The sequence below is a fragment of the Lucilia cuprina genome, chromosome 3, assembly GCF_022045245.1.
Source record: "Lucilia cuprina isolate Lc7/37 chromosome 3, ASM2204524v1, whole genome shotgun sequence".
Lineage (NCBI taxonomy): Eukaryota > Metazoa > Arthropoda > Insecta > Diptera > Calliphoridae > Lucilia > Lucilia cuprina.
The window spans coordinates 10,228,130-10,243,945 of record NC_060951.1 but is presented as its reverse complement, the minus strand read 5'-3'; the positions used below and the strand labels follow the sequence as shown (position 1 = coordinate 10,243,945).

The following is a 15,816-nucleotide window of genomic DNA, read 5'->3' as shown; positions in this document are numbered from 1 at the left end:
TAGACTATAGACTAGACTATAGACTAGACTATAGACTAGACTATAGACTAGACTATAGACTAGACTATAGACTAGACTATAGACTAGACTATAGACTATATTATAGACCAGACTATACCATAGACTAGACTATAGACTAGACAATAGACTATTGACTAGACTATATACTAGACTATAGACTAGACTATAGACTGGGTTACAGACTAGACTATAGACTAGACTATTGACTTGACTATAGGCTAAACTATAGACTAGACTATAGACTGGACTATAATCTCAAACGACAAGTTAAGTCTAAAAACTTAACTAGACAGTTGACGAAAATACAATCTATGCTGTAGATCGTACAATAATTCTGCCTACATTAACGACTATATCCCAGACGTTTATTCAAAATCCACAATTATATTTTTTGTCACTTTACCAATTCTTAAAATTAGTTTAAAATTCTCAAGCCTTTACTTTGCACAACTTTTAATCAGTTTCACATCTTTTCAGCATTTGAAAAATACCATTTAAAAACTCTATAAAATAAACTACCCCAACTAATCATCATCAGCTTTAAAAGTCATTGGCATGCTACATTCTATGCTTTAACAATAGACAGACTCTTTTCGATTGGAGACATTAAGCAAATCAAAAAAAAAAAAAAAAAAAAGGCATAAGAAACATAATAAAACATTGTTACGTGCTTATCAACATGAATCTCAAAGCTTCAATCGATCTTTATTATTTTGAATTTCAATACTCTTAATTATGAAGTTCAGCCGACCAAACAATAAACTGCGAACAGTCTAAAATAAAAACGAAAGTGACTTTATCATTCAAACTAACACATAACAATATAGAGTTAAAAAAAATAAACTACAAATATATTTTTAATACTGACCGTCATCAGCACTCAACAGAAAACAAGTCAAAAAGACAAAGAACCATTGATGAAAAACGAAAGCAACAAGAAAAAAAGATTCAGTGAAAACAAATACACGATTATTATTATGTTCAAAAATGATTATTCTATCTGCTCTTTGGCCAACATCAGCAGCAGCAGTTGGTAGTCAAGATTCATCAACAGGTTGTTGTTACTTCGGTTGAGTGTTTTTAAGTGATGCCAGATAGTGTGGAATTAAAAATGCTTAGAATGTAATATAAAATCGCCACAATACAAGATATGCCTAAAAATACACTATGATTGCTATTGCTGCTGCAATATGCAACAAAACCAGATCTGATAGATCATACAAAACAGTTGCATTACTAATCTTTGACAAAAACAGTAGTAAATGAAAGTGGTCGATTAATTAGTTCAGAAGACTTGTTATATTTCAATCATAACTGTTTTTAATATTCATGAAAGGGGAAAATTCAGCCGCAAGCATAGTCTAGTCTATAGTGTAGTCTATAGTCTAGTCTATAGTCTAGCCTATAGTCTAGCCTATAGTCTAGTCTATAGTCTAGTCTATAGTCTTGTCTATAGTCTAGTCTATAGTCTAGTCTATAGTCTAGTCTATAGTCTAGTCTATAGTCTAGTCTATAGTCTAGTCTATAGACTAGTCTATAGTCTAGTCTATAGTCTAGTCTATAGTCTAGTCTATAGTCTAGTCTATAGTCTAGTCTATAGTGTAGTCTATAATCTAGTCTATAGTCTAGGCAATAGCCTGGTCTTTAGTCTAGTATATAGTTTAGTATATAATATAATCTATAGTCTAGTATATAGTCAAGTCTATAGTCTAGTCTGTAATCTAGCCTTTATTCTTGACTATAGTCTGGTCTACAGTCTGGCCTTTAGTATTGACTATAGTCTAGTCCATAGTCTAATCAAGACTATAGTTTAGTCTTTACAAGTTAAGTCTTCTTTGAAATTTTAGACTTAGTTATACTATAATCTAGTTAATAGTCTTGACTATAGTTTTGTCTCTAGTCTAGACTACAGTTAAGGCTATAGTCTGATTTATAGTCCAATTTGTTGCATGTACTATAATATAGTCTATATTCGTACTCTGATAGTGTTTATACGCGGACTTTAGGTTATAGACTAACTAGGACTATAGTCTTATATATAGTCGAACAATAGTATAGTCTGTAGTCTGACTTAAGGCTAGGTTATATTCGGGTGATTCTATTCGGACTATAGTTTAAACTATAGTCGGACTACAGTCTAGTCTATACTAGGACTAAAGTCAAACAACAGTCTAGTCTATAGTCGGACTTAAGTCCAGTTTATAGTCGGACTTTTGTGTTTTCGATATTATATTTTATACTCTAGTTCTATGTTACAGTCTGTTGAACAGTCTATTGTCTAGTCTTGTAGATTATATTCTAGTTCAAAGTCAGAGTTTTTTTCTAGTCTATTGACTGAACTTTAATTTTGTTTTTATTCGGTGACTTTTGGTAATAAACTATGTTTACTACAAAAAAATCATATTGACAATTTACGTAATTGAGTTGATTACATACAGAACTTATTACAATATTTTTTATAAATTGTTTTTGACATTTTAATTATTTATAGAAATTTGATAATTTATAGTCTTGTTTATTTTAAGAAATAAATATTTTGGAAAATTTTACAATTGATTTAAAATCAACTTTGAGTAATAATAACAAAGAATTAAGAAAAACATGATGCTTGACCGAGGGCACCTATTGAAATGCGTCATTAGTAGGGTTTTTGAAGCGATAACAATTTCCCACAAATTCCTGGGAATACCAGGAAAATTTTGAGAGGAAATTTGAGGAATAACAGTTGCTAAAGAATATCAGGCAATTGTAATTGACCATACATTTCGAACTTAACCGATCCCTATTTGAATCAACTATTTAATATTTAGTTTAAGCAAAATCGTGCTTAGTTAATAGATTTGAGTACGTAATGTATTATTATAATTATATATTGAACAATTTTAGAAATTTCCCGGAATAAAAAAAAGTACAAAATAAGAATCTCTAGTCATTAGTCAATCACAACTTTTTCACAAAGGTCGCAAAGTGCAAAAAAAATTGTAATAACAAAATTAAACGAATAAAATATTTAATATGTTAAAACAACAACAATAATAAATCTTATTAAAAACTAAATTATAATTACAAACAGTTAGTAGCGTTAATTTTTTTAATAATGAAAGGGAGTCTCAAATTATAAAATATAACTACAATTGAACCTGACGCTAGTTTATAATCAGTTAAAATAATTATATGTCTGTGGTTTTGTTGGAGGCAAAGGCCTACAATAAAAATGCTAAATATGCTTTTGTTTGTATATGTTTATTAATGAAAACCCCCATATGATTAAATTTTTTAAAACGAAATTTTGTTTTTGTGCAAAAATTTGTTATTTTGAAAATGTCTTAAAAGACATTTTTTTTACTAAAAGAGTTCATTGAACTTGTGACTACAGTAGGGGAATTTATTTTATATTTATAAAAATAAGTGTACACTTCATAAAAAGTGTCAAAATCAATTAAAAAAATTTATTAGATCTATTAAAAATGTAAGAAATTTTATTGAATAATAAAATAAATAATTGAGATAATTAAAAAGCTGTTTAAATTACAAAAAATGTATATTCTTATTATAAAAAATATTAAGTTATTATAAATTTGAAATTACTATGGGCTAGATTATAGACTATACTTAAGACTAGACTATAGACTAGACTATAGATTCGACTATTGAATATACTATAGACTATTCTATATACTAGATTGGACCATAGACTTGACTATAGACTAGACTGTAAACTAGACTATAGACTAGACAACAGACTAGACTAAGCCTAGACTAATCTATAGACTAGACTATAGACTAGTCTATCGACTAGACTATAAACTATACTAAAGACTAGACTATAAACTAGACTAAAGACTAGACTATAGACTCGACTACAGACTAGAAAATAGACTATACTATAGACTAGACTATAGACTAGACTATAGACTAGACTATAGACTAGACTATAGACTAGACTATAGACTAGACTATAGACTAGACTATAGACTAGACTATAGACTAGACTATAGACTAGACTATAGACTAGACTATAGACTAGACTATAGACTAGACTATAGACTAGACTATAGACTAGACTATAGACTAGACTATAGACTAGACTATAGACTAGACTATAGACTAGACTATAGACTAGACTATAGACTAGACTATAGACTAGACTATAGACTAGACTATAGACTAGACTATAGACTAGACTATAGACTAGACTATAGACTAGACTATAGACTAGACTATAGACTAGACTATAGACTAGACTATAGACTAGACTATAGACTAGACTATAGACTAGACTATAGACTAGACTATAGACTAGACTATAGACTAGACTATAGACTAGACTATAGACTAGACTATAGACTAGACTATAGACTAGACTATAGACTAGACTATAGACTAGACTATAGACTAGACTATAGACTAGACTATAGACTAGACTATAGACTAGACTATAGACTAGACTATAGACTAGACTATAGACTAGACTATAGACTAGACTATAGACTAGACTATAGACTAGACTATAGACTAGACTATAGACTAGACTATAGACTAGACTATAGACTAGACTATAGACTAGACTATAGACTAGACTATAGACTAGACTATAGACTAGACTATAGACTAGACTATAGACTAGACTATAGACTAGACTATAGACTAGACTATAGACTAGACTATAGACTAGACTATAGACTAGACTATAGACTAGACTATAGACTAGACTATAGACTAGACTATAGACTAGACTATAGACTAGACTATAGACTAGACTATAGACTAGACTATAGACTAGACTATAGACTAGACTAGACTATAGACTAGACTATAGACTAGACTAGACTATAGACTAGACTATAGACTACTAGACTATAGACTAGACTATAGACTAGACTAGACTATAGACTAGACTATAGACTAGACTAGACTATAGACTAGACTATAGACTAGACTAGACTATAGACTAGACTACAGACTAGAAAATAGACTAGACTATAGACTAGACTATAGACTAGACTATAGACTAGACTATAGACTAGACTATGGACTAGACTATGGACTAGAATATAGACTAGACTATAGACTACACTAAAGACTAGATTATTGACTAGATTATAGACTAGACTATAGACAAGACTAGGCTATAGACTAGAATATAGACTAGATTATAGACTAGACTAAACTATAGACTAGACTAAACTATAGACTAGACTAAACTATAGACTAGACTAAACTATAGACTAGACTATAGAATGGACTATAGACTAGACTATAGACTAGACTATAGACTAGACTATAGACTAGACTATAGACTAGACTATAGACTAGACTATAGACTAGACTATAGACTAGACTATAGACTACACTATAGACTAGATTATAGACTAGACTATAGACTAGACTATAGACTAGACTATAGACTAGACTATAGACTAGACTATAGACTAGACTATAGACTAGACTATAGACTAGACTATAGACTAGACTATAGACTAGACTATAGACTAGACTATAGACTAGACTATAGACTAGACTATAGACTAGACTATAGACTAGACTATAGACTAGACTATAGCCTGAACTAAACTAGACCATATTATAGACTGGGCTATAGAGTAAACTATAGACTCGATAATAGACTAAACTATAAACTTAACTATAGACTAGACTATATATCATAATACTAACTATATAGTAGACTATAGTCTAGACCATGTGCAAACTTTAGATTTAACACACAGTCGTAATTCAGGTCTGAGTTGGGGAACAACTCTCGCGTCATCGCGATTATTTCTTAAACGCGTTCAGGCTTGTGTTTGTTGCCTGGCTAGAATACTCAAACGTTTTTAACTGGTGGAGACCATAAAATACTCACGATATAACCTGGTGGAGACTATTTAAACTGAAATATAAACTGGTGGAGACCATTAAAACTCTAGAACTTTTTTCTGGTGGAGACCATTAATACTTTTGATGAAGTCAAGTCCGGATGCTCCAACTTCCTATGTGAAGGTATAGGTCGGTTGGTGGGGTTTTCTCTGGACAAACGTGTGATAACCTGGCACTATGAGTGTTTAATCCACCGCCATCCTAATTAAAGCGTAAAAAAGAGATTTAACACAAGTCCAAATTATAGACTAGACTATAGTCCTAATTGTATATTATATTGAAAACTGTATTCCTGTCTACACACTGGCTATAGTCCTGAATATAGACTAGATTATGCTTCTACAATAAAGACTATAGACTACAGTCCAGAGTGTAGTTTACTTTTTATTCTGCTCTATACTCTTAGTCAATGATCGGGATAATAGTCTATAGCCTGAATTATAATCTAGTCGATAGTCTGAATTAATCTTCACTTTAGTGTAGTCTAAGTGTAGCCTTTGGTATAGTCTTTAGGCCAGACTATATATTACAATGTTTGGTATAACCTATAGTCTGGGCTTTATGAGATGATATAGTCTGGACTAGTATATAGTCGAAAATCTAGTCTTAAACGCTGCCAATTTCTATAATTGGCAAATCAAATTAAATTTTTTTAAAAATTGTCTCTTAGGTCTTTATTCAAAATGCAAATTTTCACAAATTTACAAAATTTTATAGTCATCATTTAAATATCAATAGCCCGTTTCATTTCTGTTTAAGATATACATATTTATATGATGCTTGTTTTTATTTTTACTTTTTTTATAATTTTTGTAAAAAACATATGATTAAAACAACAACAATAAAAATAAATAATGGACAACAGAAAAAAAAGAACGTTAGAAAATTTTATAAATGTTTAGAATAAAGAAAAGGTACTTTGATTCTTTCCAAGGCAGTAAAAACAGTTAAGTTCGAAACGCGAGAAAGTAAAGACCTCCACATAAGTTAAAGCGGCATTTGTAACGATTACGGGAATTAAAAAAAAAATACGAAAAACAAAAAAGAAATTTTGACAAAACATAAAACATAACAAATATGAAACACGGGTTTCAAAATATTTTAATATTTTTATTTTTAATATGGTTTCGCTGTTTAGCGGGGCAACAAACTAATGCGGCCTTATTCGTTTTGGATTTTTTACGACGCGGTCAAAATGATTTAAATTTAGAAATGAAAGATAATGAAGTGAAATTGTTGAAAGAGTATGATTTTATAATTGTGGGAGCGGGCACGGCGGGTTGTGCTTTGGCCGCGCGTTTATCGGAAAATCCTAAATGGAGTGTTTTATTGCTGGAAGCAGGAGGACCAGAAACTTTGGCCATGGATATACCGGCCATGGCTCATTTCCTACAACTGAGTCCAGAAATTAATTGGCGTTATAGAGCCCAAGCATCGGATAGATATTGTTTGGGTATCACCAATAATCGTTGCAACTTTCCACGCGGTAAGGTGATGGGTGGTTCCTCGGTTTTAAATTACATGATGTATACAAGAGCCAATAGAAGAGACTATGATCATTGGGCTAAACTGGGCAATGAGGGTTGGAGTTATAGAGATGTTTTGCCTTATTTTAAGAAATTTGAAGGTTCTACGGTACCAGATGCGGATAAAGATTATGTGGGTCGTAAGGGGCCGGTTAAGGTTTCCTATACCGATTGGAAAAGTCCTATAGCTCATGCTTTTGTTAAAGGTTTACAGGAAGATGGCCTGAAGAAGCGGGATTATAATGGACGTATACAGCAGGGAGTATCCTATTTGCAAAGTACTACTTATAATGCCATACGTTGGAGTTCCAATAGAGCCTATTTATATCCCCTCAAGGGCAAAAGACCTAATTTGCATGTACGCAAATATGCTTTAGTAACAAAGATACTAATAGATCCTCAAACTAAAACCGCCTATGGCGTGATATTTGAGTCTCAGGGTAGATCTTATCAGGTGTTGGCACGCAAAGAAGTTATAGTATCGGCTGGTGCTATTAATACCCCTCAATTACTGATGCTGTCGGGCATAGGTCCGGCCAAACATTTAAGAGAAATGGGCATTAAACCTTTGCAAGATTTGGCAGTTGGTTATAATTTACAAGATCATTTTGCTCCTTTTGTTACTTTTCTCACTAACACTACCAGTTTACATTTGGGCGATTTCTTTGAGGTAAATAATATATTGGATTTTGGACGTAATACCGGACAATTTGGTACACCTGGAGGTGTGGAAGCTATAGCATTTTATGATCTTGATCATCCTGGTATAGAAGATGGTTGGCCCGATATGGAACTATTTCTTATAAGTGGTGGTCTCGATACCAATCCTGCCACCATACCGGCTTTAGGTTTAAAGCGTGATATCTATAATGATTTATATGGCGATATTATTAAAAAAGAAGCCAATGCTTTTGTTATATTTCCCATGATCCTACGGCCACGCAGTCGTGGCAGAATATATTTGCGCAGCAATGATCCTCATAAATATCCCATAATCTATCCCAACTATTTGGCTGATCCCTATGATTTAGATATTGTACTGCGGGGAGTTTACAAAACTATAGATTTAATGCAGCGACCCGCTTTTAAGAAGATCAATGCCCGTCTATCACCAGCTACTATACCAGCCTGTCGTAAATATGGCAACACCAAATCAAGAGCCTATTGGGAGTGCTATATACGGCACTTGACTTTTACCATATACCATTACTCCGGCACAGCTAAGATGGGTCCTAAAACAGATAAAGCCGCCGTTGTGGATGCACGTTTGAGAGTTTATGGCATAAAGAATTTACGTGTAGCCGATGCCAGCATTATGCCCAAACTAGTAGCAGGACACCCTAATGGACCTGTCTATATGATAGCTGAAAAGGCAGCCGATATGATTAAACAAGATCATGGCTTCATATGAGAAGTTTCGGGCATGAAAATGTGTTAAATTATTTTTATTTATTAAAATCTTAAAAAATGGATTTCTAAAGTACAATTATTGATAATATTTATTTAATTAATTAATTTATAACTTTACATAAAGTAATTATTGTTTGTTGTAAAACAAGTTTCCTTAGATGAAGTCATTTTTTGTTATTTTTTTTAAAGAATTTTACTACATAGAATTTAGTAATTTATTAAAATGAAAAAATTTTTTATATTTATAAATAACCAAAAGTCATTTTACAATTAAAAGAAGAAAAATAAATGTGATATTTAAATTAGAAATTGTTTTTTGTAAAGGAAATAAAACTCGTTTTTTGTAATATATTTTTTATTTTTTGTTATTTAACTAATTGATGTTAATAATTAAATTTGTATTGGATTTATTTGTACTTGATCCATTAAACAAGTGTCTGTTTGATTTCTATATATATATAAAATGTGTAGGTCGTCTTGGTAGTTAATTTAAATATGGAATTTATCTCGATTTCCTAGAAAGAATTTACAAAAATTTTTTACATAATTTTACTATTACGAACTTAGAAATCTACAGTGGGTAAGAAAAGTGGGGAAAAACGTGTTTTTATTTTATACTAAACAGATCTGAAGAAAGACACTTAAGCCACCACCGGACTCAGCTATAATAGATTTATTGTCTGTTCTTTTAAATGTCTGTTTGTGGGATAATGTTTTTCAGAATTTTCCAATCAGTGTCTCTGGATCTAGTTTCGATGAAAGTCTTATTATTGACTCAGTGTATTACCGTGTTTCATTTTCTCTGCAAGCTCTGCCATCGACTAAATTCGTTTGTTCCATTTTAGTTAAATTGATGCCGTAATACTGAAGGTCCCGTCAGAATGCTTATCATTATACAAACCCTGAACCTATTCAATCCGAAAAGACCTCTTGTCATTCAATAGTTAACTTTCAAACAATAACATTCTTAAGTTTTCTTTATAGCAAACACAATTGCCCGTCTACTGTCCTGGTCAAAACGGAGTCTCTTCGATTCTACTTGACAGTTCGCGTGTAGTGAACTACCACGTAAACCAACTGTCCTACACGATTTTGTCAAACATGGGTACTTGAACTAAAGATAATATTCAGTAAAGGATTATTCGCTAATTTCTTTCTTAGAGTCCAATACAGTCTTAAAATATCATCATCCTAACCCTGAGCCTATTCAATCTGCGAAGACCTCTTGTCATTCAATAGTTGGTCAGTGAAAGAGTATTCGGCTATTTCTTTCCTTGAGAACAATACAGTATTTATATATCATTATACTAATCCTGAAACTTTTCAACCTGAGAGGACCTCTCGAGGACCTCACTGTATTTTAGAGATCACCACAAGTTTCATGTCGCAATTCGTCAGAATAACTTTCTTAAAATCCCTTTATAGCAAACACATATACTCGACGACTGACCTACACGATTTTACTGAACATGGGTACTTGAACTCTCAGAGATGATGGTCAGAGAGAGAGTGTTCGGCTATTTCTTTCTTAGAAATTAATACAGTATTTACATATCATTATACTAATTCTGAACCTATTCAATCTGAGAGGACCTCTCGAAGACCTCATTCTATATATTAGAGATCACCATAAGTTTCATGTCGCAATTCGTCGGAATAACTTTTTTAAGTTCTTTTTATAGCAAACAAATAATTTTTCCGAACTGTCCTACATAATTTTTCTGAACTCTCAGAGATAATGGTCAGTGAAATAGTATTTGATTATTTCTTTCTAACAGTCCAAAATGTCAAAAAATGTTTTCTTACTCAAGAAGTGCCACATGAAACTGAAGTCATAATCTAGAATAAAATTATTAATGTTGCAACAAAAAAATTTGCACAATTTTAATTTAATAAAATTTCAAGCATCAGTGTCAATAACTTCAAAAGAGTTTACAATTTTATATAATCTCATAGATAATTCTACTTTTATTAGTATTTATTCAGCTGTTTTTCGATCATATAATTTTACGTTTATAGTATTTTCAGCAGCTAAAGAAGAGAATTGTAAATTGAACGCTGGAGTAACAAGTAATTTTGTTTTTAATAGACTTGACTAGAAGAAAAACTCGGTCAAAGACAACCACAACTATGTACACTAGTTGATTGTATGTCATAAAATTGTAAAACTAGGGAGGTTTTTTTCCTAATTAAGAGGAGCTGAGAAAGATAGATAGATAGATGGATAGATAGATAGATAGATAGATAGATAGATAGATAGATAGATAGATAGATAGATAGAAAGATAGATAGATAGATAGATAGATAGATAGATAGATAGATAGATAGATAGATAGATAGATAGATAGATAGATAGATAGATAGATAGATAGATAGACAGATAGACAGAGGTAGTTAGTTAGTTAGTTACTTACTTACTTAGTTAGTTACTTAGTTAGTAAGTTAGTTAGTTACCACTACTCTTGCACAGCTAAGTGGATGCGTACTGGATGATCGTTAGTTAGTTAGTTAGTTAGTTAGTTAGTTAGTTAGTTAGTTAGCTACTTACTTACTTACTTAGTTAGTTACTTAGTTAGTAAGTTAGTTAGTTACCACTACTCTTGCACAGCTAAGTGGATGCGTACTGGATGAACGCTTTAGTATTAATATTATTTGGAACTTATTATTTCACAGTTGTGGCAAGTCCTTCAAGATATTCAGAATAAAAATATGCTGGTTTCAGTATAGTTTCACTATTACATTATCCGACCAATAATTATCGACTTTTAAGAATTAAAAAGACACCCTAATATATCATACATACTTGCATTTCATACAAGTAACTAACAAATTGCTTTATTATTTATGGAAAAAACTATCAAAAAAATCCAAAAATTGTTATGTACTCTGGCAAATTCAAAACCATATAACACGAAAAAAGCTTTTCCATACAAGAAAAGCTTTTAAATACCGTTAGCGTTAAGCACGTTCTATGTACATTAAGGTAAATCATTGACTATTTGTTCCACCATTCGATGGAAAAAATATTAACAAAAAAATTGCAAATATAATTTGCAACATAAAAATATTTAACATTTACCTTGACTGGAGTTTAGACTGGCAGTCAGCACAACTTCAGGCCACTCGATACCTATTGCTAATACTTAGTTTCAGTACGATACACAATTATTTCAAAAGAATAAAGTTTATTTTTCTTTTATTTTGGGGGGCTTTTTATGATCAACGTGTGTTCAGTGCAGCTTGAATGTCACTTTTTTAGTGGTTTGTTTTGGTGGCGTCATACACAATGTGTTTAGTTATTATTATGTTTCTTTTTGTGTATGATTAGAGAACAATTAGCGAAGACTTACCGACTTGACCATTTATTTAGTTCTATTGTTTTTTTTGAAAAGTTCAAGGGTGTTTTTCAGAAATGTAATTGAAAGGTGGGGAAGCATCTTATTGAGGCAGATAAAAATATTGTGCTTTATGACAGTGATGGGCATAATGAGAAGCTTATAGCGAATGTTGCTACAAGTTTACAACTTTCCGTGTGTTTAAGATCATGAGATTTTTTACAAATAAACAAAACAATTGTTTCCGTTTTGTTGTTGTAAGAGTAGCTTCTTTTATGTGGCAGTGATTAACGATAGTTTAGCTTATGTGATTACCTGGCGTGGCGGCCTAAATGAACTGGAGGCAGCACACCAGCTTACAAATTGAAAAGAACAATCATGTATCACAATTTTTGTAAATGATTGTTCCAGTTTATACACCAAACACTTTCCTCAGGTCCTTGATCGATCTAATCTTTGTACTGTAGAAGTCCCTTGGCATAATTACCGAAATCTTCAAAGAAAACTCTGATACATTTGACTCACAAACCCAATTCGGAAAAGTTTCATTTGATTCGACAACAATATACATATATATATCAAAATCCCCTCTTTTTTGTCATTGTAATCTCGTTAGGAAGTTACAGAAGCTACAATTTTATTAATTGAAGCCAATAATATCTCTAGAGGACTAGACAATCATTGAAGATTACTTCGACAAACTGTCGATCAGACAACAGTTGTGATGGCAAGACGCCAAGGACTTCTCCACACAAGTACAAGATAGAAGATTCCAGTTCTAGATTTTACCGGAATTCGTACTTTTTGTCATAAAGACACAAGTACACCCATATAAGAAGTAATCACTTGAGTGTTCGCAATATCGAGTTTCATCTATACATATTAACTGGGAGACTATAGATGACTTTATTTGTCCAGGTCTTATCTTTCGACAATAGATTTGGCAGCAGGTTTTTCGGATAGTACATCAATATGTCATCTTCTTTGTAGTGAAATTCTCTGAAGATCCCGAGATTTTTCTAAAAGTTCAGCTTTGCAGAGAGACTAGAGATGACTTCATTTATCCAGGCTGTCTACGCTGCAAAGCCATCAATATGTTCTATTTTGTTTTTATAGAGAAGTAATTACTTGAGTGTCCATTATAAGGAATTAGTATTAGGTTCTCTTTATAGGTATTAACAGTGAGACTACTGGAGTCATATCGAATCCATATCTTTCGACTTTCGATTTGGCAGCAGGTTTCGTTTGAAGTTTTGTTAATCGAAGATTTTGACTGTGCTGCAAAGTCATCTTCTTTATAGTGACATTTTCAGAAGATTCCTCCCCCCGGCGGCTTGTTACCTTGGTGAAACCTTCACCCGTTTTATTGCAATCCCGGGGAACAGAGGTGTTACCAACACCTCTATGAATTAGAATTACAGTATACTGCCTGACTTAGTCCTTAAATAGATTGAATAAGAGGTCGAACCAGAGTACCACATAATCTGGTACTATGGATGGCCAGTTGCCGTATAACTATGTCCTGGCTGGCCAGTTGGTTGAGGTTTCTTCGGTATCCTCGTAGTGGCTGTGGGTTAAATCCAAATTCGCGGGAAGAGTGAGTTGCGGTTAAAAGACTGATGTAAGGTAAAGCCAATATTTCGTGATAAGTTCGGTGCTGTTGCCGAAACTCACGTTAAGCACTTCGACATTAATTTCTAAAGATCCCGGTACTTTCTTTCAAAGTTTAGCTTTGCAGATTTATCGAACTATGAAATAGGCCATAGATTGTGTTCTCCTACAAGCTAGAAAAACTATTCACTATAATTGGAAATGGGTTAAAGTAAGATCATGATCGGATTACGGCATGCTTATACTTAAAATTATCGATTAACTGAATAACTTAAAGGACATCAACGCTCTGGTCCGTTGATTTAACTATCGATTAAACGATAAATGGAGTTGGTGAAAATTGGGTTTGTAAGTAGATGGAAAATATTGATCCGTTCTTCGATTCAAAAGAAAAACATTTCGAACGTAACCTCAACATATCGTTCTCAAATGTCCCTTATTGACCTCGTTGTTCTGTTTAACATTTTCTCCTAGATACACCTGCTGTGTCCAATCCCACTGTGTAAACACGCATATTCCGCAAGAGTAATCTATGTGATCATATACTATCTCTTATCTCTAGCTAGCTTGAAGCTGATGCTATTTATTCATTGCAATGGCATTGTCAGGAGAATATCTGAGAAACTTTATCTAACTCCTGGAACTTATAGATAAGCTTAAGCTGTAGGGGATCATGTGATAGGGTTTGTATGATCGTTTATTTTTTTATTGCATGATCACTTTTCACAATTTACCTTTATTACGTTATCACGCAACTTAATTGTTTATTTGTAATTTTTTAATTTAATTCTTGTTTTTGTAATTAAAGTCAATATTTTTTTTATAGATAAACTGCAACAGAAATATTTATTAAAGTTTGCTATCAACAACTTATCTGACCGATCAAATGAGATGTAGGCAAACAATTAAATTTAGAAACATCTATATACAAATTATAATTAAATAATAATTGTAATCATTTATACGTCATTATTCTTACTGTGTGAGCTTATTGTTGGAATATTTTATATTCTTTATAAAAAAAAATTACTAAAAATAAATACAAAAATTGTTGAAGTTGTGTTTAAACGTTTAAAATTCATGGGAATACCCGGGGTAAAGTGTTGTTAACATACTGATTATTGTTTACTACTTGTTTGCTTTTTGGTTTGCAGTTACACTCACTCTTGTTTTCTTTCAGAGATTCTTGAACATGATAAATAGCATGACCACTTAAAACCACTTGATATGTAAAGTACGCTAAGTGCTTTTTGTAATTGTTTAATAAATTATTTATATTTTGTTTTAAAATAACTAATGTTCTACATAAATATTTCAGAATATTTTATTTAGAATCATGACAAACAATTACTCAATCTTATACCATAATCTTTCAGGGTCAAAGTTCAAATTTTATATATTTGCAATTTCGTGAAAAGATTCATAAACTTTAGAGAAATATGATTTCAAATTTACCTCTTTTTGCAGAAATGTATTCAAAATCTTAAACTAACTTGAAATTTAATTTTACTTTGCAAAATTATAAAAAAGTCATTTAGGCTCTTTTGCAGTTTAACTATGTTTTGCAAAAATTCTTAAAACCAAACTACAAAATTCTTTAAACTGATTTTGTATTCATACAATAAAATAGTGTATAAATAGTTCTTATATTAAAGAACAAATTGTATAAAATGTTTTTAATTTTATCAAACACACATAAAATCTTTTACGTGAAATGTATTTTAATTGAATTAAATAAATATTTAGTTATAAAAAATTTTATTCTGTAAGACTTATTTTTAAAGTTAATCAAATAAAGGCGTTGACTTTAGCCAATCCTGTTGGTAGCTGAATGGAAACTCGAAACTGAATGTAGCTAAAAAACTCACCCTCATTCCAATCATGTCCAACCTAGATAGTTAAGATATCTCTAATAGTTTTCGAGATATTTTCCAAAAACCACTAGATGAAAGCATTTTGTCGTTATGTATTTTGAACTCTGGATTTTGGTCGCTTAATATGGAGCAGAATGCGTCTGGTCCATATTGAGCGGCTTC

General features: G+C 31.8%; 2 protein-coding genes across 3 annotated transcripts in view; both read left to right on the top strand.

Annotated features, from left to right (window-relative positions):
- Nucleotides 1-15,816, top strand: part of LOC111681149 (flotillin-2) — a 347,120-nt gene that overhangs the window by 64,923 nt on the left and 266,381 nt on the right. The window lies entirely within an intron of this gene.
- Nucleotides 6,801-9,118, top strand: LOC111681988 (glucose dehydrogenase [FAD, quinone]-like). Its single transcript, XM_023443900.2, has one exon. It carries the CDS (start codon nucleotides 6,976-6,978, stop codon nucleotides 8,833-8,835), a length of 1,860 nt encoding a protein of 619 aa, XP_023299668.2. The 5' UTR covers nucleotides 6,801-6,975; the 3' UTR covers nucleotides 8,836-9,118.

Coding starts and splice junctions, on each gene's coding strand:
- LOC111681988 (XM_023443900.2), top strand. CDS start 6,976: ATGAAACACGGGTTTCAAAATATTTTAATATTTTTATTTTTAATATGG.